This window comes from Brachionichthys hirsutus, chromosome 1, assembly GCF_040956055.1.
Source record: "Brachionichthys hirsutus isolate HB-005 chromosome 1, CSIRO-AGI_Bhir_v1, whole genome shotgun sequence".
Taxonomy (NCBI): domain Eukaryota; kingdom Metazoa; phylum Chordata; class Actinopteri; order Lophiiformes; family Brachionichthyidae; genus Brachionichthys; species Brachionichthys hirsutus.
The window spans coordinates 2,323,915-2,346,342 of record NC_090897.1 but is presented as its reverse complement, the minus strand read 5'-3'; the positions used below and the strand labels follow the sequence as shown (position 1 = coordinate 2,346,342).

At 44.9% G+C, this 22,428-nt stretch overlaps 2 protein-coding genes across 2 annotated transcripts in view; one reads left to right on the top strand and one right to left on the bottom strand.

Annotated features, from left to right (window-relative positions):
• Positions 1 to 238: 238 nt before the first annotated feature.
• On the bottom strand, positions 239 to 14,308 carry ano5b (anoctamin 5b). The gene is made up of 20 exons (XM_068742126.1): positions 14,233 to 14,308; positions 9,381 to 9,442; positions 7,730 to 7,837; positions 7,236 to 7,304; positions 6,779 to 7,063; positions 6,479 to 6,598; positions 5,886 to 6,001; positions 5,665 to 5,799; positions 5,054 to 5,159; positions 4,811 to 4,871; positions 4,461 to 4,612; positions 4,281 to 4,355; positions 3,986 to 4,211; positions 3,715 to 3,893; positions 3,532 to 3,629; positions 1,752 to 1,882; positions 1,472 to 1,677; positions 1,203 to 1,390; positions 1,007 to 1,112; positions 239 to 929 (listed from the first exon to the last, which is right to left on the bottom strand). Exons 1-20 carry the CDS (start codon positions 14,306 to 14,308, stop codon positions 705 to 707), a joined length of 2,724 nt encoding a protein of 907 aa, XP_068598227.1. The 3' UTR covers positions 239 to 704.
• A 3,343-nt stretch (positions 14,309 to 17,651) lies between these two features.
• Positions 17,652 to 22,428, top strand: part of igdcc3 (immunoglobulin superfamily, DCC subclass, member 3) — a 28,894-nt gene continuing 24,117 nt past the window's right edge. The window contains exons 1-2 of the mRNA XM_068739998.1: positions 17,652 to 17,718; positions 21,100 to 21,405. Coding sequence (XP_068596099.1) covers positions 17,652 to 17,718; positions 21,100 to 21,405 — 373 coding nt within the window. The remainder of the gene's footprint in view (positions 17,719 to 21,099; positions 21,406 to 22,428) is intronic.

Sequence of the window (22,428 nt, the reverse complement as noted above, 5' to 3'; positions counted from 1 at the left end):
TGCGGCACCATATATAATTTAAACAGAAGTAAACAAAGGAGCGGAGCCGACTTGTGATTGTATTAAAACGGATCTAATAAGAGATCTCCCAACACCTTTAGGAAGGCTTTTATTGTGATAGAAATTGAATTATTGGTCCTGCAGTGAGGCGGAAACGCAGTTGGAGCGGCTCAGTCTGCAGCGCTGCTGTAATCTCGAACCTGGAGGTGGGCTGGCAACACCTCTGATGTCATGGCAGTGTGATGGAGGTACGTGGTTCTCAAATGCACAGTTTGTAAATAGCTTTCCTCTGAATATAATTCTCTGAAACAATAAAGCTGCCAATCTTACAGTCCAGCCAGAGATCCGTGGAAGTAAATATATCACATCTAGTTGTTCAAAAGAAACAGGAAACATTTTTTACATTTATATATAGATTCATATTAGGTACATTTAAAATGTTAGTGTTTCCTACATTCATAGTTAAAATGGCAGGACAAGGAATGACACATATCCTCCAAATGATCACCAATCAAACCTTTTTTTTTTTTTTTACATCCTTTCTGAATCGACTTTTATCTTTGATTGGATCACATGCAGGAAATGAAATACTGACGTCATGACCGCTAATGTCACGTTCACCACCACAAATGCTGACTCAATGACAAATGGAGCATTAAAAGATGAAAGAGGAAATGGCGCAAGCTGCAGATACAGCTGGGAAGCTATAGGCACTCGGACAACGCCTCGTGCTTGTCTATCGTCAGGGACACTTCTGACGGGGGCTCCGTGATGAAGCTGGCGCTCAGCTGGAGTTTGAGTTTCTCCACCTCGTAGTTGTGCAGGTACTCCTGAATCAGGTAGCGTTCTCGTTTGATCCTCGCCTTCACGTCCGACGGCACGTCTGGGATCAACCACGCCACGAAGAACTTCACCACGAAGACCACGTGCTGCGAGGAGAGAAGTTAGGCGCAATCAGCGCCGATTCTCCGAGTAAGGCGCGACGGTAAAAGCCCTGCCGTCTCACCTCCATGGTTATAATGAAGGCCAGTTTCGCAGCCAGGATGTGCCAGAACTGCATGGTGTGTGTGTACTCCCTCTGGTGGCCAGGAGGGTAACGGTAGTCTCGATATCTGGGACAAAGAAAAATACAACACCTGAGCAGTGCTACACTATGAGACTTGAAAATGAGCTGAAGCCGGACGTGCGAGGAGCTCTAATACCTGCAGGTAGTAGTCGAGTTATCGAACCAGTAGTCCGGCGCTTCAGGCATGTTTTTCTCAGGAATCTGTGAGATGTTGTAAACCGAAAGGCTGTTGTTAACGTAGCCGCTCATGGTGACTCCGTTGCTGTTGGCGTAGAGGTAAACCATACGGGGGATCATGTCGGAGGTGAACGCCATTATGAAAGCCTGGAATAAAAGTCATAAAATAAAATGTTTACATCCAAACCGAAGCAAACTCAAGGCCCGATGTAAATGCGTTACGCTCACATTGGTAACAACAGACAAGATGGCCACTGCGTTTAGGATCTCCTGCCACGCGCCGATGTTTCTGGCCTTGGAGGCTACTGGTCGTCTGAACTGGGTGGTGAACTTCCAGGCGTCCACTCTGATCTCCAGGATGTTGTTGAACAGAGCCAAGAGAGGAGCCAAGGGGAAAGAGGCCACAAATAAAGTGATGAAGCCAAACTGGATGACTGGAATGACAGGAGCAGAGCGAAGGAGTTAGAGAGGGGGAAACAGGGGGGCGTAAAACAGCAGCGCTTCTCACCCATCTCCAGGTACTCGTAGAACAATCCCAGCTGGGTGAAGTTCTGCAGGACGTGGTCCTGCTCCCAGCGGCTGTAGTGGTTCTCTGGATGGTGTCGTCCCTTTCTGCCGCTCCACCAGTTACGCATCAACCTGTCAAAAAGAAGAAACGCTCGACAAACAAGAGGCTTATGTGACAGACACAGGTTATATAACTGAGGGGGAGCTTTGGGGTCGGTACTCAGCGTTGCCAATAAATATATTTTATGAAATCTAGATCTTCTGTAGGAAAAACACTCGTTGAGCAAATGCCTCCACCGATGCAGTTCAGTTTCTCCAGCATCTCCTTGCACCTAAAATTGACCTTAAAATATGACTTAGTCATGAAAACTCACTCTCGGAACTTAGAATCACATTTGCATCATTATTAGTTTCATTCAAGAAAAACATTATTTCACTAATGGCGTTTGAAGATACATCAAATATGAATCTGAATCAGATTAAAGTCTGTTTCATTATTATTTAAAGCTCACATTTTCAGAGAGTTTTTCAGTTTTAACGGAAATCACCAAATCTAGAATATAATGTGGATCCAGATCAGATTTTAAAGTGAGGTAGATCTTTGTCCAAGAATTGTAGACATTATCCAGAAGCAAGATTCTTCTAATTGCCTTCGTAAATAACCCAAAATATGATTACGGTCATAACCACTTTTATTATTTTTTTTGGCTTATATTGTGAAACGTAATTCTTTACATTTAGATCTTAGTTCCGGTTTGCTACAATCGTGCTTTTATTTTGAAGGAGACTCCCTGGTAGAGGTCAGGTGCAGAATTCCTGTGTAATCAAGCTAAAGCGTAGTAATCTACGGAAGAGATCCGGGTTTTTTTCCAATAACAACCCGGCGAAGAGACACAAGGTTGGTGCTTGTTTTTAAACAGTAACATTAAGATGAGTTCTACGTCTCGTTTCTAACTGGAGCCATTTTGTTTGTGTTTAAATGAATAGTAGTTTAATTTGAAGTCGCTGTAGGGTTTAGAAATGCGATGCAACTGCATGGAAATGTATCTACGCGGTATATTTAGTTTGTTTGCGTTTCATATCCAGCTCTTACGGTAGTTATTGGATTGAAAATGAAAGGATCTAACCATCTTTAGGGAATGCTACATCGTTTATCCCTAAATATATATATATATATATATATATATATATATATATTACTTATCTGGATCTTTTGAGTCTCACCATAAAATTTCATAAAAACTTTGAGTATCCCAACAGGAAAAAAAAAAAAAAAGCAAATAGCTTTCAGGCTACTGAATGTTTTCTAGGCATATCCTAAAGTGATTCAGATAATAATAATAATATTGGCTAATAAAATATTTAACTTGGCAATATCTCAAAATTTACCTTGACTTTTCTTTTTAATGCAGGTGTTCATCTGAAGTGTTGGGTAGAGACGTTAACCGGTTTACACCAACATGATGATAATTTGTGCAGTTTGACATATCAATCTTAAAGAACTTTGTGCGGCAGAAATTGAACATTGTTTCCGTAGAAACAAATCCTGTAAGGCTGTGGATGCTGGGTTAGGGGGGCAAAAATGGTTAAGTGCCCCAAAACCACCCACTGATTCCAACAAAAGAACTGATCAGAGACCAAACAAAATCAAAACCAAGATTCCTCGGACTACAACACAAATATTGCATTGATTAAACGTTGATCATCTATGACTTGAGGCTAACGGGATGAAAGATTAAGCAGGTGAATGAGTGGGCGGAGGATAAAACTGATGGACTTACGGCAGCAGGGCTTCCTGAATGTTCCCGCACATTTGTTTTCCTGCCATGACGATTACCAGCTGCGTGGTCAGTTCGATCAGACAGCCCCCGGGGTCGCACTGGGACAAAATAAACGAGCGTCTTTAAATAGCTCGAGCGTATTTTAAGACATATTTCAGTGGGGTCGTGATAAAGACGACTCACCTCCTCATTCCTCAGTTTGCTCCATTTGCCGAACATGTACGTGTAGTCGCCAGGATAACCCACGAACTTGCCTTTAAAGAAGGCCACATAGAAGCAAGAGGAGTAGTAGTTGACGAACTGGAACAGGAACATCTTCATAGTCAACCTGTTTTCATATTCAAGGTGTGTCTTTGGGATTTCTGCAGGATGTAAACGGTAGCCTCGGGTTACAATCAGCGCCAGGGAGGGTCTGTAGACACTTGTCAGTGGATGCCGCATGAAATCGCTTTACCCATATCCGTAATCCAAATGGCCACCCTCTCGTAAAAGAAATTGAGGATCATGATGATGACGAAGTTGATGCAGGAGGCGGTGACGGACGTCGCGAGCTGCGGGGTGATGAATCTGCCCACGAACTGGATCTTCCTCATGGGATCTTTGATGATGCTTGCGAAGGCAGCGTACACGGCCAGCCTGTACGCTATGACCCCGATAATGCAGGCCACAATCAGAGAAATCTGTGGACGAGCCAACGCATGTTGCTTAAATCCTTGACCTAATGTGGAAAATGATGGCACAATTCTTACCCAGAATAAAACGGTCGTCGCTGAGAGGCAGAAGCGAGCACACTTGCTAGTGACGGGGAGATACGGCTCCATTTCCTGGAGGAATAGTTAGCGCCGTTGTTAGCCGTTGGATTTAAAGCAGGCGCGACGTTGCTGTTTTGTGGTGGTGGTCATCGCGTTTCAGTGATGGGTTTGCAGCACCTGAGTGATCTTATTGAGTCTCCTGTTGGTACATCTGATCTCAAACTCGGGCCGGATTTGAAGCTGCTGCTGAGCCTCCTCAAAATCCACCAAGTCCCACTCGTATTCCAGCCGGGCCTGACGCCGTTTCCAGAACTCCAAAAAGAGAGTTACTGCCACGTAGTTGAGAAGAGAGCAAACATTAAATACACATTTTCACCTAGAGTGTGCTCGTTGTGTTGTGGTGTTCTCGACTGAAGTAGTATAGATTGATGTCCGTGCTTCCGCATCGAGAAGGATCTAGCTGTGTAAATCCATCACAAGAGGGGGAATATTTCGACACAGGACGACCCCCATCAGCTGATACTTACCCCAAATCCCCATAAATATGGCAAAGAATATCGTTCCCTCATTATCGAACAGATGGGATTGCTGGGAAGACAGAACATTGAAAATGTGACTTAGCTTTTGTCAGAAAAATTCAATCATATTGCTGACTCAATGGAATAAAACGTTGATATTTGTTTATTTCACACAGTATTGGAGCAGAATTCTAATTTATAACACAAAGATAAGTATTATCGTCTGTTTAAAAATAAAACTGAATGTTTTACCCAGGAGGAGAGACACATCGAGTTAAGTTTCCAGAAGGGGCATTTTTTATCACACAGTGGACACATCACGATACTGCCGCCGATGCTAGCGTTACATATTTCTTTGCTAGGATGAAGTAAGAGAACACAATGAACAACAGCACATCAATACAGGTCAAATAATGTTTTAAAAATGTTACTAACCAATCAAACTTTAAGAGACTATACTATTTGGCAAAAAGTATGTGGAAACCTCAATCACTTACTTATCGTGTCTGAATATTTTGATGCTGATTTTCATGTTTTTGGATGGAGTTTCTATGATACTATAAATATAATAAGACCCTTTTGTGTTTAAACATTACAATGCCCTCATTTTAAATCAATAAGAATTACTCAAGAAATGCATTAAATGTATTTATTTGGTCAAACATGAGCGTACCCTGACAATTAAATGACTTCCTTCTTTCAAAAAGAAATGGTCTTGTAAAATAACATGACTAGCCCGCACAGGTTCTTGACCCCTTGTTGCTGGAGTCATTAATGTACATTATTGATCGGCAATCACATACGAGTGCAATTTTCTAAGTACCTGTGGGAATATGGTTACTGCCTCCCTTGACGGTACTAACCTTGATATGTTGTCATCATAACTGAGCACGCCATAGGTGAAACATATAACACCCATGACAGCAGCGAAGAACAGCATCTCTGTGTAGAAGCCCAGCCAGGCAAAGTAGATCCCAATCTTTTCACCATAGTACTTCCTGTAAACACAGAATCAAACTTTGACTTTAACAAGCTCCAGTGAAATACATATGAGAACACAGTGTTTGGGTTCTGATCGGGTTACCTGATTAGGTTAAGAGGTTGTACTTTATAAAAGCAGAGAAATCTGGCCCAATGAGTGTACAAGTTGTAGCGCTCACTTTCACATTCGGCATTTCTTGCCCTTTTCCAGTACCGACACTAAAAAGAGAAAGAAAAAAGATAATGCTGCATGGGTCGAGTGAAGCATCTTGGGAAATTAAATGAAAACTTCCAGGCTGAAATTCATGTTTAACAATGTTTATTCTTAAAGGTTTCACAGCTTAGTGGAATTCTTTTAAGTTTTTCAAGTTGTTTGCCAAGAACAAAAGAGGCCATAAACTATCAGTCGGAGTCTGAGCTCATCTGTTCAGAGGATAAGCTTTGGGAGAAGTTACACAACGTAGGGATTAAAGTCGAGGATGGACAAACGCCGATCTACACAGAGATGATATTTGTGGAAAAGAGGAGAATTCCCCAGACGTGTTTGCTCCACAGTGTACCGTGAAAGCATAAACCCTACTTCTAAATAGTTCATAAGGAATTGGTTTCCCACTGGACGTTACCATTTTATATCCTATAGCTTACAAACATGAATGTACTTGTGCATATTTAGGTTCTCCCTGCCACGTGTCTTACATCGTGCAGTGGAAAAGCTGACGTATACGTCCCGTTGCTGAGTAATCGCTTGACTCCTGTCTTGTCTCTGTCTTTCCGACCCTCTTTGTAGTAAGGGCAACGAGCCAGGATGTAGAACACCTAAAGGCAAAGAAGGGATTGAGAAAGAGATTAAAGGATTAGGGTTTTTGGGGCCAAATGAAAACCTTTCCAGAAGAACAAAGTTGTAAAAAGAGTATCATTCTTGCATACTAAAATATCAGAGACAACTGGTATGATGATGCGAAAGTTGAATTCCGAATTTGTACAAAGCCCACTCACAATTCTGTTTCTTGTTGAAGGCGGGAAGAAGGTATCTTTGTCATTAATGAGGAAGAAGTCGGTCTTGGTCTTGTCAAAAGGGTAGGTAAAGTAGTCGGGTTGTGGGCGCATGATGTGGTCCGGCAGTCGAAAAGGATTCGAGAGCCAATCCAGCGGGACGTCCTGACCGTGGGGGATATCGCTCTCCTTGAAGGGAACTTTGATTTTTAAGACGTCTGCATAGGTGGCTAGCACATCCCACGGAGCGTGGATCTTCAGGAAGTACGTCTTTTGGTCTTTGGATTCCTAATAAAAGTGTAGTCCAAAGGAGAGGAAAAAAGCTTCATGTTAATTATTTAAAATTCATAATGCACCCAATAGGAACCCATCCCTTTAAGTTTAAGTTTTATTTTTTTTGTCGACTGTGGTGTGGAAGACTGCCCACTAGGTGGTGCAGGAGCTCTGTTGAATCTCTTACTGATTTGTCGTCCGTCTCCAGCTCCAGTCCTGCTTCCTCAAGGTTGTTCTCAAACTCCCTCCTCCTCTCCTGGAGAAAAACAAACCACAAGCATGAGAGACAGACCCAGTCTTAGCATGTTTTCTCCTTTAAGCATACATATTTGACGGTTTACGTAAAACCCGTCTCTGATAATGAGATACTTTTGTTTGGGGGTTAAACCTAAACTCTTAGAAATGGACACTGATCAAAGAAAGAGTGTGACAAAGAGTCTCTTGCAGAAATCGACCTACTTTTATCTTCCAAATGGATTAAGGGGACAGTTAATTGAATTGGGGAGCACCAATAGTTGCTAAAAACCCTAAAATCAATCCTCTTTGTAAATTCTAAATAATTATAAACATGGACGGTATTGACTTTGATTTAATGAGGGCCACATAAAAGTAACGGTGTCTCTGAAAAAGGCTGATCAGTCAATGAAGGGCAACGTGTCTCTTTTTTTTTGTTGCACTTACTTGTTTTTTTTCTCCATCTTTGTCATCTACGTACGACAACACAAAATCTATTCTTCGAACCCCGTCCCTGAAGAACACCGTGTCTTTGTTTGGTTGTAGCTGGTCCGTCTGAGGAACAAACGACGGGCACGAAACAACACTTTAAACCTCCTGACAGGGTGGGAAGAACAGGCAGAGCAAGCAATGAAGCTAGAAAAGCACATTGTGACCCAGAGGAATTTAGATGACTACGCTATGTCTTAGGATTACAGATTCATTCTGTATTTATAATGCATCCACTTTTATATTTCAGCTACGGCTTTAACTCCCAAAGTTATTTGATATAAGATGCTTTTCCACTAATGGCCTCATCTACAGTATGTGACACTGTAATCAGGATCTACAGTACACAGAGTGTCTGCTCTTGTACTACCATTGTATTAACGTCGATCAATACAGAAACACTCCATCAGTACATAAACTGGAACATCTAAAATGTCATTTTAGATGTACATTTATATTACATCTTGTATTACATCTAAAATGTCATTTTAGATGTAATACAAGATAAATATTGAGATTACATTTGTAATTTTGAGTCGTTATAGGATTCGAAGAACTCAAAAGACACATCAATTCTTTTACGCTCAATAAATTGCTCGATTCTCAGAATCAATTCGACAACGTAAAGCAGCAGCAAGAATAGCTGATTTATTTCATGATCTCTGCAGCGAGCGCTTTGTTAGGTTTCTCCTTTTTCCCCCGGTTCTTTTATTATATCTCGTGTTGGAGGTGTTTATTCAATAATGAGTCAGGATTATAAAACGAATCAAGTTTACTGAAGGTTTTCAGTAAGTACAAAGCTGGTAAGGAAATACAGCGCTGGACTCTCCTACAGACGCGGAAGCGGGACTCTGTAGAAGAGTCCCGAATGTTCTACGGCAGTGATCTTTATAGTGGGCATGAAAACACCCTCCTCCCAGGGGGTGCTTACACCCTCCTCCTGGGATGGGCCGTTAGGGCCCTAACTTATTCCCATCGTGTATCAGTTACAATGTGTGATACTTTATATGTGATTAATCTATGTGTGTGATTACCTCAGAGTATGTAGAGATAAAGAAACTAAGAGTGTTTGTGCAACCTGTGTATTGTGAGCGTGCATGCATAACTCAAATATCTAACAGTTTCGTTGTCATGTTTGCGTGTTCCAATCATACGGGTATCTCTTTCTGTGCAGATAAACAAACTGCAGTCCCATTACACCTGCGTTGCATTCTAGCAGAACATTGAGGTGAAATTAAGACACAACAGGAAATGGAGACGCTGCCTGAATGGGTTTTATGTGTTTCCTAGGCAACCAACACAGAAACAGGAAGCCAATAGACCAAGGTGAAAATAATGTCTGGGGGAAACATCTTCAAAGTAAAATCAAACAAGTGACGTTATACATTAATTGCTGAACTTCAGAGATGCTGAAACTGAGCATATTTTGTATTTTAAGCTTGTTAAAGCTTTTTGTCAAAATATACTTTCTTTTCCACAAAGCTCTATACCAGGAGTGAGCAATCTAAGGCAGGCAAGGTTATTCATGCTGACACGCGGAGAGTCAAAAAATATTGTATTTTATTGTATTTTGAAGGCAGTAACTAAAACAATTTGCATCCAAATTTACCTCTGCATGCCCAGGAAGTGTCACCCTGTCAGATAATGAAACGCCGTTTCCATGGTTTTCATCTGCAAAAGAAATACAAAACGGGAAAATTAAGTAAAATCCTACCCAGTTTTTAAAAAGTAGAAAATACACAGCATTATTTTAAAGTCAAAATCTTCTAAATGACTGGATTTATTGTGTCTGTGTCATGTTACACCCTAATCTGTTAGTCGGAAACTTGCTGCTCCAAATATATAAATGTTAAAAACTCTATTTAACCAAAACTTAAAATAAATGACCTACTTTCCCGTTTCCTGACTTTTTAAAGTCAACATTTTACAACATACAGTGAATGCACTTGATATATTCTTATATATAGATATATCTATATTTATATATATATATAGATAGATATTCTTGGGTCATATAAAGGGATAGTTTGGTTTTTTGGCACGTTTGAGGGCATTAACTAATTGGTATTTGCTGTATTAGTTTGTGTGCAAGGTATAAGGCTAGCGAAGCCATTATTAGCTCTGTTATGATTGGCTGTATTATCAGTGGAATCTGTTAACCGATGTCCCCAGCCAATGAGGAGAGGTAGAGAAACACAGTCCTCCTTCACCATAGCTAGTGATTCAGCCAATGGGAGTTAATGGTGTTTACGTGCAGACTGTGCAGGTTTAAATAAGACTTACTCAAAGCCAAACCATCCCTTTAAGAGCGGCCAGCCAGCCGGAGAGAGTTTATAATTGGGCATGCACCGCAGACACACTCAGTAAAGGCCCGATAACTCAAACAGCAATGTACTGGCAGGCATTTTTAAGAGCTGAAAACACACACACGCACACACGCACACACACACACAAGCACACACACACACTCCAGCGGTGCCTCCTCTCCATGCAAGGCGGACTGGCAGAGAGAATGTGCTCATGTAGCACTGCCTGCGCCTCTCTTTTTTCTGGTAGAGGAATACTCCCTGTGGGGGGAAGCTGCATAAAGGCATCAGCGAGGGGGGGGGGGCACCCAGGTCCACATTTCTACCACGAGTCTTTGCCTCCCCCTCGATGAAACAGTCGGCACACAACAACTGACAAAGGACACAAAGGCCCGGCCTCCTCTGGCTTCTCTGCAAGCCATGGGCGGCCGTCTCTGATTGGACACGGTGATCTGACAGACAGTGGTGTGAGCCAATGAGAGAAGGGCAGTGGTGTTTCCGTGCGGAAGCTCAGTGGTTGACCCAGAGACTCAGTGGGAAGGAATGAAAATTAGCCAAAATCAGTCAGAACATGGGAGTCCCGGGGTCAAAGGTCAAATGAGATTCTGCCACCGACCTCCACGGAGAGACAAATTAAAACGGAACGCGGTCGTGCAGGCTTAGCTGCCAGGGATGTGTGATGAAAAGTCATCTGGATTTAGGGTCAAATTAATTTCAGAAGAATTGGACAGGACAAAAGGATGAAGAAAGATCGCTGAAGATGAGGATGATGAGGATGGGACGGACAGACAGGCGTCACATTAAAGCCTCCGCTCTGCCCGTACCTGAGAGGAGGTTCATCCTGAACGCGGTCAACGCTTCCAGACCATCTTTAAAAGGACAGACAGACACGGAGTTACAAGAAGACAGATCTGCTTTCAACCGGTGGGACGTCCCGATCGACTGCGGAAAACATTAAAGCGTCTCCGCTGTGAAGCGGCGCCCGGGGCCCACTTAGGCCGAGTGATGCAGGAGAAAACAAACGCCATCAAGCGTTTCATCGGGCCTGGGTTTCCGTCCGCCGTTCAGCATCGAAACGAGCAGCGGCGTCGACCTGGAGAGGATGCAGGGAGCGTTTGATTTAAGATCAAACGAAATCGTTGCTTATTGCGAGTGTACTTTATTAAAAAAAGAAAAATGCTTTCGGCTCGGTCGACTTCCATCAGGTGGGCGCCATTTGCAAATCCCTTAAACCGAGTGCCTACTTTAATTTTTAGGGCGCAACTACTTCAAGAAGGAAGAATTCTATTTCCTGGGCCGGAACCTGGCCTCGGCCTCCACTGACAAGACACCCCCTCTATCTCCTGAGCCACATTTCCTGTCCGATCAGCTGACCACCGTCACCGAAAGAAGAAGAAAAAAAACATTACGTTCAAATATGAATTTTGTCATTACAACCAGTGACCTGGAGGCACAAACTTTATCTAATCTCTTCTGTCGATTCAGGGGGGGGGGGGGTGTTGTTGTTTTTGTTGTTGTTGTTGCTGTTGTTTTTCCCATCGCTGTTATCGCCGGGATATTCAGTTTACTGACAATCTCCGGAAAGCTCGAGCTGCGTAGAAATACCGCAAACGGAAGGCGAGACAGAATAACGTGCCTTTTTTATCTGCACGAGGCACAACTGAGTGAAAGTACTGTTGACGGTCTGTGGAGGAAAGACGCGTTGGAAGAAAAGGCAACTGGTGGACGCAGATTAGGACAGAGGAACGTTCCAGAACTGGACTTTCGTCCCGGTTATTTGCTTTTTGATACGATGCATGTGAAATATTAATAGGGTTGCGATCAGCTGTGTTAGAATCAAATGAGGCAACTTTATTGGCTTGGACTGTCCTGTTCTACAAACCGTCTCAATGATTAATGTCCGATCAATAAGAGCAAAGGCCAGAAAACAGGGTCTCGTCCGAGAGGAGGTTCAAAGCTGCCCCGTTCTATATTTAGACATTTGATTTTAAGATAAATCTCCAGTGGCCTGAACTCTTCTGTGACGTCCCTGAGTTTATCTGTTGCCCTCCGTGCCTCAGTCAAGGGGAGGTAATACGATTGCGAGGCTTGTTGCCATGGCGGCGCTTCGGCTCTGCTTCACCTCTGACTGGACGATGACTTCAGCGGCTCGCCTGCAGATATAGCAGAGTAAGATCCGCCGTAAAGGGAAGCAGGCCCCTTAAATTACGGGTAGCGCTCATGAGGAGGGTCACATGGTGACGGTCCGTGAGAGGTGCCAAAACTCCTGGCCAAAGCTTTGAGTCCAATTATAAAACAGTGTGAGGCGTTAAAAAAAACTGCTTTCAAGATCAGACCAAGCCTGCGAAGATATCCGGTGTGCTTTACGCTTTCTGCACAAAACAGAAGTGTGAGTTTCTTAATTCACTTCGTCCATAATGGAGACATTAGAGCAGAGATGAGGCCAGCAGGCCCGGATCGCCGGTCGGGCTTCGTTTTCACAACACAACACAGTGAAACGGGGGAAGCGAAGCGAACAGGGAACCAGAATAAACAATGTTTGTGTGTTTGTTCTAAACAATTAGACCGCTCAATCAACTGGAGTCAAACTGGTAAGGTAAATTTAGATGGCTATAAATCCATCAATGAAAACACTAAACATCCAGCGAGGACAGAGCCCCCCCCCTTCTCTGGTCTCCGTTTCCTCTTCATAGAGCCTAAACGAAAGCCTTTCAGGAGAGTCCTTTGAATATCTATCGGGGTGGACGGTGCTTTCATCCATCCATCCATCCATCTTCTTCCGCTTATCCGGGGCCGGGTCGCGGGGGCAGCAGCCTAAGCAGGGAAGCCCAGACTTCCCTCTCCCCGGCCACAGTGCTTTCAGAACTTTCTAGAACTAGTACCTCTAATACCTTTGATCTATTACGACCCTTTATTCAGTATTGACTCCTCCGAAGCCGATAATTACACACGAGACCATGCCCAATACGAAGACTGATTACGAATAATCAGACGGTTAAAACAGTCTTTCCTCTTCATTTCAGCACAACAGCTGTTCTCTTATCACCAGCGCCAGACTCTCCCAACGCGGGAAGACAAGAATGAGGTCGAGGGACGGTCGACCCTGCTCTTCTCTTCCTCGCTATCCTTTGTTTGATCTCATGTTTGAAATGAACCTCATAAAATTCAATTAACCTATACTTGCAGCCTGCAGATGTCTGCTTGCGTGGAGTAGAAGACGTTAATAAGAGGATGAGACGCGTACAAATGAGAAATAAACGAGGGAGAGACTGTGAAATTATTATTATGGTGATTTAAACCGAGATTAATCTGTAAGGACATCAAATTAGCTCTCCAGAGCTATTAAATCATTATTGCATGACTGTTGTTGCACACTAACCTGCTTCCATGGAAATGAGGATGCGTGTTTTGGGTTTTTTTATTCGTTTACGTACCAGTAGAGTGGACACCATTTCAAATGTCAGTCATGTGATCTACGCTATGAGACTTAAAAGTCCTCCGTCCTGCTCTGGGGACACGTTGGGGCGTCATGGAGGAGGAAACTACTCATCTTTACTCATTTTCTGGTGTCCGTGTGAGTCCATGCAGACGATAAACGACCTCAGACCGATTCCATCCCATTACACTAATGTCTAAAGTCACATTCGTGGCTGAGAAAACCGTCCGGATGGATCCTGCTGCTGGAACAACGTGTGGTTTGCTGTTGAGTAAAAGGTCAGCGAAGTGGTTCCATTAGAAGTGGACGTTCATCTTCTGTTCAAGCTTTGACAAGTAGCAGAAAGGAGACGGGTTTCGCTTTACGTCCTTCACACCTGATCATTTTGCCGTTTATACAAGCTGGAGATGGATCTGAGTTATTATCCTACAATATTTTCATTTTTACTTTACTTACTAGAAAAAAATGTGTTATTTGCCCCCCTGCATCAGGATTCTCTGACCTCTGCCTTTAATTATGACCAAATCCGCTTTAAGCGCATTTTATTCACTTCTGACGTAATTCGAGAGTCTCAGTTTTATTATAAGGAGCTGCCAAATTGAAGCGAAGCACAATGACTAGAGCCTAAATAAAGTTATTGAACCGAACATAAACACACATCCACCGGTAAAGGCATGATAAATGATCAATGATAAGGGTTCGTTCCGGTCTCTAATTACCTCCCGTCTGTGGATCCGTCGCGCCCTGGAGCTCGATCAAAGTTTCATCCTTCGCCTTTCCCGTTATTCGTCTCATCGCGGCTGGCGGCGTTATTCTCAGGCTCCAAGCGGCGAGGATGTCGCCGTGATCCGGTCCCGTCGATGGAGAGCACCAGCACGCGCGTGGGGAGGGGGGGGCTGATCACCGGAATCAATCAATCAGTCAGATCAGATACAGATTGCTACGTGATCAATAAATCATATTTACTGTGAAACCCTCGCTGAGGCTGGAAGCTGGTGGCACGAAGACGAGCCACGCACGCACGCGCATAAAGGGGAGTGGCGATTTTTTTATTTTTTTATTTTTTTTGTCGGCAAAATTTCGAGCGCGTTCGTGTTTGGATAACGTGCGCGTTTGATGAGGAAAGACGCGGAGAAGTGCAGCTGTTTAACCCGTGTGGGGAAAAAAGGTGTGCAGTTATCTTACCGGACGTGTTATCACTTATTCTAGATTTACCTGTGTGGCGTTCAAAGACGCGAGGAGCCGACAAGGAAATCTGAACACCATGACGACATCTGGTGGCCATGTCTGAAACTGCAGCCAGGTAATATTACAAATCCATCAATGTTCGGTTACCAATTTACGAAAATATTTTATCTATTTTAGAAGTGTGTGTGTGTGTGTGTGTGTGCGTGTGTGTGTGTAAAATAAAATCACGTTGTGATTATGGAGCAATAAGAATGGAGCAACAGGAGGTTTCATCAATCCATGAGGAGGAGGATTACGCCTGAGATTAATGCTGATGAGGGACACGCTAATTACTTTGTCTAAAATGTTGTGTTATTTTTGTTTTTAATTTAATCAAGATAGTTATTAATAGTTCAAAAGTACAGGTTTCTATATTTATATGTCTCAATCTACCCACACAAATGTAGATTTGTATGTACATTTACATTTTTAAATACATTAATGTCCCTATTTACCTTTTATAAAGCAGTTCCTAAGATAAAAATTATCAGTGATGATGATGAATATATTTATTAGATACAATGTTAGAGTACAAGTACAGTCACACAGTAGCATGTATCACAGTACAAGTACAGTCAAACATCCTGTCTAAGAGGAGAATTTCAAAAAAGCCCTTGCGGTCTTGTTTCCGTTGAAAGTCCTTTGTACATAAATCATCGACATTTAACAATACCAATAAAAATAAATTACTCCACAGATGCAAAATAACAATAAATTATAAAGACACATAATATGTACAACGTAGGTGGACAAAAAAAGGGGGTGGGGGATTGATCCGGAGAGAGTCGTGATGACTATCTCCATTTCTGCCCCCCTGAAATGTGTATTTTTAGGGCCATCTTGAAGGAGGCCAGTTATGGTTAATAAATAATTAACTTTGTAGATCTTGACAGATATGAATATAAATATTTAGATTTAGGCTGCTAGTTTCTGAGTCCACTTTTTTTTTAAAGGGTTCTGCAGTGGGACAAAAATAAACAAGCCTTAGTAAAATAAAGTTGAGAAATATTACACGTGGAAATAAAGTAGCACATAGCGGCAATGAAACTATTAGAAACCATAAGCAAATAAAAATAAAAAGTTAACTACAAATAGGAACAAAAGATGACGATAAAAATGGAGATATGTTACTCTTTCTGTTGTATCAATATTTAAACTTGCAGACTTGCTGTGAGCGTTGACTGACCAGTAGGCGCTTTTATTATATCTGCTAGAATATAAAACACGGGTACAAGTATACGAATGCTGTTTCATTAGCACCAAGATCAAATCCAAACCGCCACCCCAGAAGCAGATCAATGAACACAATGAGCTTTAAAAGTGCAGCGGGGTTATTATGTTCGATTCCATTGTGTGGATCATTCGTCTCATGGTGTCTATTACACGTGCACAGACTACACAAATCATCATCCCCATCATATCTAGCTTCACCAGTCTCAGCTGGTACATCTCAGCAGTGTTTATCGATTAGGCGTAGGACCCGGATGAAGTTTTCGTTCTGTTGTTTTATTTTTAGTTGTCTTATGTGACACGAATCAGTAGTTCATCGAGGTTAAGGATTTAGAGAGTGTTCGATGAAACACTGTCGATAATTGTTTTTCGATGTGTTAAATATTCTTGCCACAGGAGGGAGCTCGAACACAGCAAAACGTGCGTTCCAGTGGTCGAGTGTTAAAAGGTCGTTATCTTTATTCTGCAGTAAAACACCTTCCTTTAAAGCTTTAATATTAATAATGCTATATTATTGTGTTAAGTTATATTTGGATCATATGAAAGAAGATTTACTTTAATTTATTCCTTTTTGATTTGATTTTAGCTTCTCTTCGACCTTTGCCCTGATTTTAATCTGATTTTAATGTCCTTGATTGGGAGAGAATACATTTCATTTTTGCTATTACATGTTTGACTTACTTTATTACATTAAATTTATTACAGACGCAAATATCTTATTTGTTTCGATCCGAACGAGGTGCATTTTGTCCACTAGGGGGCGACGCAGCGTCGTCAAACAGCACCTGCTTTGTTGTTACGGGTTTATTTATCAGCTGCTCGTCTGCAAACAAACAAACAAACAAACACTCGTTATTGTTCTGATGCAACTGATGCGCGATTCTAAACGCACGCCGGCGGCTGTTCGGGTTTCAACGAGAACAAAATGGTTTTGTGTTGTTCCTAATTTGACGCGTTTAATTTAAGACATTTACGTGTTAGAAGCGTCTGTCTGTCTGTCTGTCTGTCTGTCTGTTCACTACAAAACTTCTCATTGTTATGATAAATTATTTTTGTAAGACAAAAGGGGGACTGTCGTTAGATTTTGGAGCTGCTCCGTGCAGAAATTTATGCGCTTTCTTGAACATAAATGTTCCCCCAACCTCAGAAGACGCGTTATTGCCCCCCCCCCCCCCCCACACACACACACACACACACACAAACACCCTTTATTGACCCAAGGTTATTGCTATTATTACATCAGCGGTTTATAATATTACATCATCGCTTTGCTCTTTATTACCGAGATCGATGTCACGTTTTACGCACTAATATGATTCATTTTTATTTACTGCTGTGAAGGCGGTGTTTGGAGTTGTTGCTGTTTCTGCAGGTTGTCCTTTTGTTCGAGAGAGAGAGGGAGAGAGAGAGAGAGAGAGAGAGAGAGAGAGAGAGAGAGACTCTCTGGATACAGTCTTTGAGGGAGGGAGCGGGATGCTGGCAGACCCCCGATAGATGCTGAAAATGGCGCACGCTTTTTGGACCCCGTCGAGCCGCCGAGCATCACCGGAGCAGCTCCGGTGATGCTGGCCGGTGTCCGTGGCTGGAAACGATCTGCGTTTGCGGGTTTTTCTTTTTTCAACCTTCGTTTATTTCGCCTCACGTCGCTGCAAGTGTCGGATTATCTCCTCCAAGTGTTTAAATGGCATCAGCGCGGCGCCGCCGCCTCGGTGCGTGCTTTCTGGGAGTCCTCCTCAATGCTATAACCGGTAAGTGTCTCTCTCTCTCTCTCTCTCTCTTATTACCTGGCTGACCTCCGGAGATCGGTGCACGTTTGAAGGCAACGTGAAACCGGCCGCTGACCGATAACCCAGAACTCACCCCCCCCCCCCCCTCTCCGGTGTCCTCAGACGCGCACACTAATACTCGGAGCCCCCCCCCCACCGGGCATTCTGGAACGTGTGAACTCGGAGGTCAAAGCCAGCCCGTTGGTGAATCGGATTGAGTTTAGAAGTTCTGTTTGTGTCCTCACTCTGAACTTTCGGAACGCACGAATTGCGTTCGCATCCAGGCTCTTAACACGCACAGGTAGCTCCACGGTGACGCGCAACGTGGTCCAAAGAGTTTATTTGTTTTCGTCGAAACGCGACAGAGGAATGCGGACAATGTCCCGGTGAACGCGGGACAGTGTCCCGATGAACGCGGACAATGTCCCGGTGAACGCGGACAATGTCCCGGTGAACGCGTCCAGAGAGTCGCGGCTCTGCCGGTGCAAACGGCGCAGGACGCGTCCGCGTCTCTGTCTCCCCCGCCGTGCGTAACAGCAGCGCTGCAAACTTTAAGAGACACTGTTTACATTTAATCACGTGGTCAAATCAGGATCAAACGCAACGTAAACTCCATTCCCAGAATCTTTATGAAGAGGGATTATGGGATGTCGACCTTCCTCCGTGCTTTTAAAAGTGTCATTTCAGCGCAGAGGACGTGATGGAGTTCCTGACTGGGGAGATGACAATGGTCTGGGGGGGGGGGGGCATATTAAATGTCCACACTGTCCCCTCTCCTCCTTTATAACTTTCCCTTTTTTTGTCCCTTTGTTCACCGTGACAGTTTCTCTCTCTTTGTACGGCCCCTTAATTCAAAGGAAGGCGAGAGCGTGGAGTATTTTACGAAGCGACCCACAAAGGCCCCCGCCGGAGCCATAAAGGCCATAAAGGTGGTTCATCACATGCGTGGTGAAGGGGGGGGGGCACACACACACACACACACACCTTCAGGAAGGCAGCTCCGTCTTGGATGTAGGTGTCCATGAAGCTCGTTCCAATCCGCCCGGGAGATTAGATTGAGATTAGATTAGGGCTCTTTTAATGACATTTAGAGCAGGTGTTGATCGGAGCCGAGCAGTCAGAGCGATATCTGCACCAGATCCCGGGTCGTCTGAGGAGATCAATCACAAAGTCTCAGCAACAGGGAGGAGCTTAACTTTAAATTGGACTCTTATCTTTTACAGAGGAGCCGCTCAGGCGGCTGTTTTAAACGTGGAGCGCGTCGGACCTCCCTGCAGCTGCCCTTCATCGATCGCGCCAACACGCGGTCGTAAAGTCTGTCCAACCATCAGCCGAGCTGCTGCAAAGACACAGCGACGAGCACCGAGGTGGCAACAGACGATGAGGCATCATTTACCAAGCCGAGTTCAAAGTTCAAAATGACGTATAACCTGAGAAAAATGGGGGAAAGTAGGATAAAGAAAGTCAGAGTATTTTGATGGATTGGTTCCACCTGTTCTTTCATCCGTTTCCGTACGCTCGATGTGGAAGCAAACGTGTTTTAATTCTGGACCATCACATGTTTGAGAGCATCATATAGCAAATATGATGCCCCCCCCCCCCACCCCCCCGAGCCACCCAGCCGCACTTATCTGTCAATAGTAAGCCGGAGCATGAGCCACACTTGTCTCTGGTCTCACCCAGTAATCCTACTGGCTAGTGTCTCGTTCCTTTGCATGGAAACAGCATCGGGATGTGTGTGTGTGTGTGTGTGTGTGTGTGTGTGTGCGTGTGTGTGTGCGTGTGCGTGTGTGTGTGTGTCCTTATCTAACCATGAAAATCCACAGCTGTTTAGATTTCGCGGATAGATTCCGATTAGGGTTCGGAGGCTCCGTGTTCACAGACGGCGTTTAAACACAACCCAAAAGAACCGCTCACCCTGACCCTCACCCCGATTCCGCCCCCCCCCCCCCCGACCTTTTTCAGACCGTTGCTTGTAACCTCCTGCCCACCTACGGCTCATGATTGCATCCGGCAGACCTTCCGCCGGCACGCTTTATTCATTAGAGGAGCCAGAGCTCCTTCCCGTCGTCCTGTCTAATGGGGGGGGGGGGGGGGGGGGGGGCTGATTAATTGAAGCCGAGAGGAAGTGCAGGCGGGATCAATAAAGATGTTTAATCAACTCCCAATCAATGATGTCGGAACACGTTCCGCACTGAACTGTTTTTATCCCATTTGCCAGAAGACTTGATAAGACCGACTGATGTGTCTTGACAGCGTCGGAGGCGGGAAAATCAAACGCCTCTGATCTGTATCAGCCAATCAGCCGAGGGGAGGTTGAATTTGACGCCCTTGATGTGTTTTTTCAGACTCACCCGGTTGCATTCTGTCCGGTGTTTAAGGCTGTTTGGATCAAAAGGTGACCTGGATGTGGCTTCAGGGTCTTTGCCTGCCCCTTCCCTCTCTGTTCACTGCTTCCTGTGTTAGAAAAAAAAACTACGGAATTAGAGCTCAGTGGGCAGCACCCCCCCCCCCCCCCCCCCCCCCCGCCGGAGTTAAAGCATTTCTTCCACCTCCACCCCTGCTGTCTCTCCGGTCCCATGGCCATTTACGTACAGTGCTTGTTGTGTGATAAAAGAAAGGTGAGGAGAAGGAGGACAAAAAGAAGGAGAGAGGAAGAGAGGGAGGGGGGGGGGGGTTCTCTCCATTATACCCCACATATGATCTTAATGGAAGAGTGTGTCAATGAATTCCTCGCCTGCACCTAAGGGGAGGTATTTCTCAGCTGGAATTTGAGGGATGAAGCAAGAGGCTCTCTGCTTTGACCCCTGTGGTTGCCCCTCTCAACTACCCCCCCCCCCCCCCCCCCCCTTTAACAGCAGATTCCAGGGCCCGGGGCAGCGACTGGAAGTGCTTAGTCCATCAGCGACTGAAACATGATACGAAGAGAGCCTGCTAAGGCCCTCTTTTATAGTACAGAGGCAGGTCAGACCGTTTACATCTCTCATCTGTTGTTTTTGTTGTCGCCCCTCTTTACCCCCCCGCCTCAAAACCTCATTCCCGTCCTAATTGGATTTACACCATCCACATGGTGATCCAGATCATAGAGATAGAGACCTCCCCCCCGCCTCTCCCTATATGACTGTGACAAATTCCATAAACGTCGGTCAATAATCAACCGAGATATTGAGGAACAAAATCTGAAGCTCCATTGCCTGCAATGGTAACGAACATTTCAAAGTGATCCAGACTCCAGGATCTCTTCTGGATCTTCACCGGAATCTAATCCTCCGTTCCTCTTAACGTTCCCAACATTTCCTGCAAACGTCATCGAGATCCGTCTGTAACCTTTTGAGCTATGTTGCTAAAACTCCGTCTCTTCAGGTGTGATGTGCGAGGCGGAGCTCTCCTTCGCCCTGGAGCCCCGTGACATCATCGCCGTGCAGGAGCAGCCCCTCGTGCTGCACTGCCAGGTGAACGGCATCCCCCCGGTCACGATGCAGTGGCGGCACAACGGCCTGCTTTTGACTCGGGATCAGCACCACGCCACCTTCATCAACGGCTCGCTCCTCATTGGACACTTCCTGAAGACCAGATCCGATGGCTCGTCGGACGAAGGCGACTACGAGTGCGTCGCCCAGAACGCCTTCGGGCTGGTGGTGAGCCGCAAGGCCCGGATTCTTGCTGCCAGTAAGTTTCCTCTTCTGTGTCTGTAGCGATTGTGTTCCCCGTGATTGTGTTCCACGTGCTTGTGTTCCACGTGATTGTGTTCCATGTGCTTGTGTTCCCCGTGCTTGTGTTCCACGTGCTTGTGTTCCACGTGCTTGTGTTCCACGTGCTTGTGTTCCCCGTGCTTGTGTTCCACGTGCTTGTGTTCCACGTGCTTGTGTTCCACGTGCTTGTGTTCCCCGTGCTTGTGTTCCCCGTGCTTGTGTTCCCCGTGCTTGTGTTCCACGTGCTTGTGTTCCACGTGCATTGTGTTCCCCGTGCTTGTGTTCCATGTGCTTGTGTTCCCCGTGCTTGTGTTCCCCGTGCTTGTGTTCCCCGTGCTTGTGTTCCCCGTGCATTGTGTTCCCCGTGCTTGTGTTCCCCATGCTTGTGTTCCCCGTGCTTGTGTTCCACGTGCTTGTGTTCCCCGTGCTTGTGTTCCCCGTGCTTGTGTTCCACGTGCTTGTGTTCCCCGTGCTTGTGTTCCACGTGCTTGTGTTCCCGGTGCTTGTGTTCCCCGTGCTTGTGTTCCCCGTGCTTGTGTTCCCCGTGCTTGTGTTCCCCGTGCTTGTGTTCCCCGTGCTTGTGTTCCCCGTGCTTGTGTTCCCCGTGATTGTGTTCCCCGTGCTTGTGTTCCCCGTGCTTGTGTTCCCGGTGCTTGTGTTCCCCGTGCTTGTGTTCCCCGTGCTTGTGTTCCCCGTGCTTGTGTTCCCCGTGCTTGTGTTCCCCGTGATTGTGTTCCCCGTGCTTGTGTTCCACGTGCTTGTGTTACTGCTCCGAGTCTCGAGGCTTTAGACTTGCTGTGTATCCGGGTGATTCCCGGGCTGTGAGCGGGAAGCTTGCCGCTGAGCAGCTTTTCCACTCCGAGGTTAGCTCGTAAAATGTTCGGTTATTGTTTCAGTAACTCGGTCTGAGTTGACTTTCCATCCGGTTTAAACGCTCCTCTTACAAGGATCGATGACTCGGTCTTTTTTCCGTTCAGCGTTTGTTCGCGCCGGCGCTCGC

Bases quoted from the DNA above. Each gene is read 5' to 3' on its own strand.
- ano5b (XM_068742126.1), bottom strand. From the start codon at position 14,308: ATGAGACGAATAACGGGAAAGGCGAAGGATGAAACTTTGATCGAGCTC. The intron at 4,613-4,810 runs GTAAGTATCAGC...ACTACGTGGCAG, and splicing joins CATATTTATGGGGATTTGGG to TAACTCTCTTTTTGGAGTTC. The intron at 1,113-1,202 runs GTATTAGAGCTC...TCTTTGTCCCAG, and splicing joins AACTCGACTACTACCTGCAG to ATATCGAGACTACCGTTACC.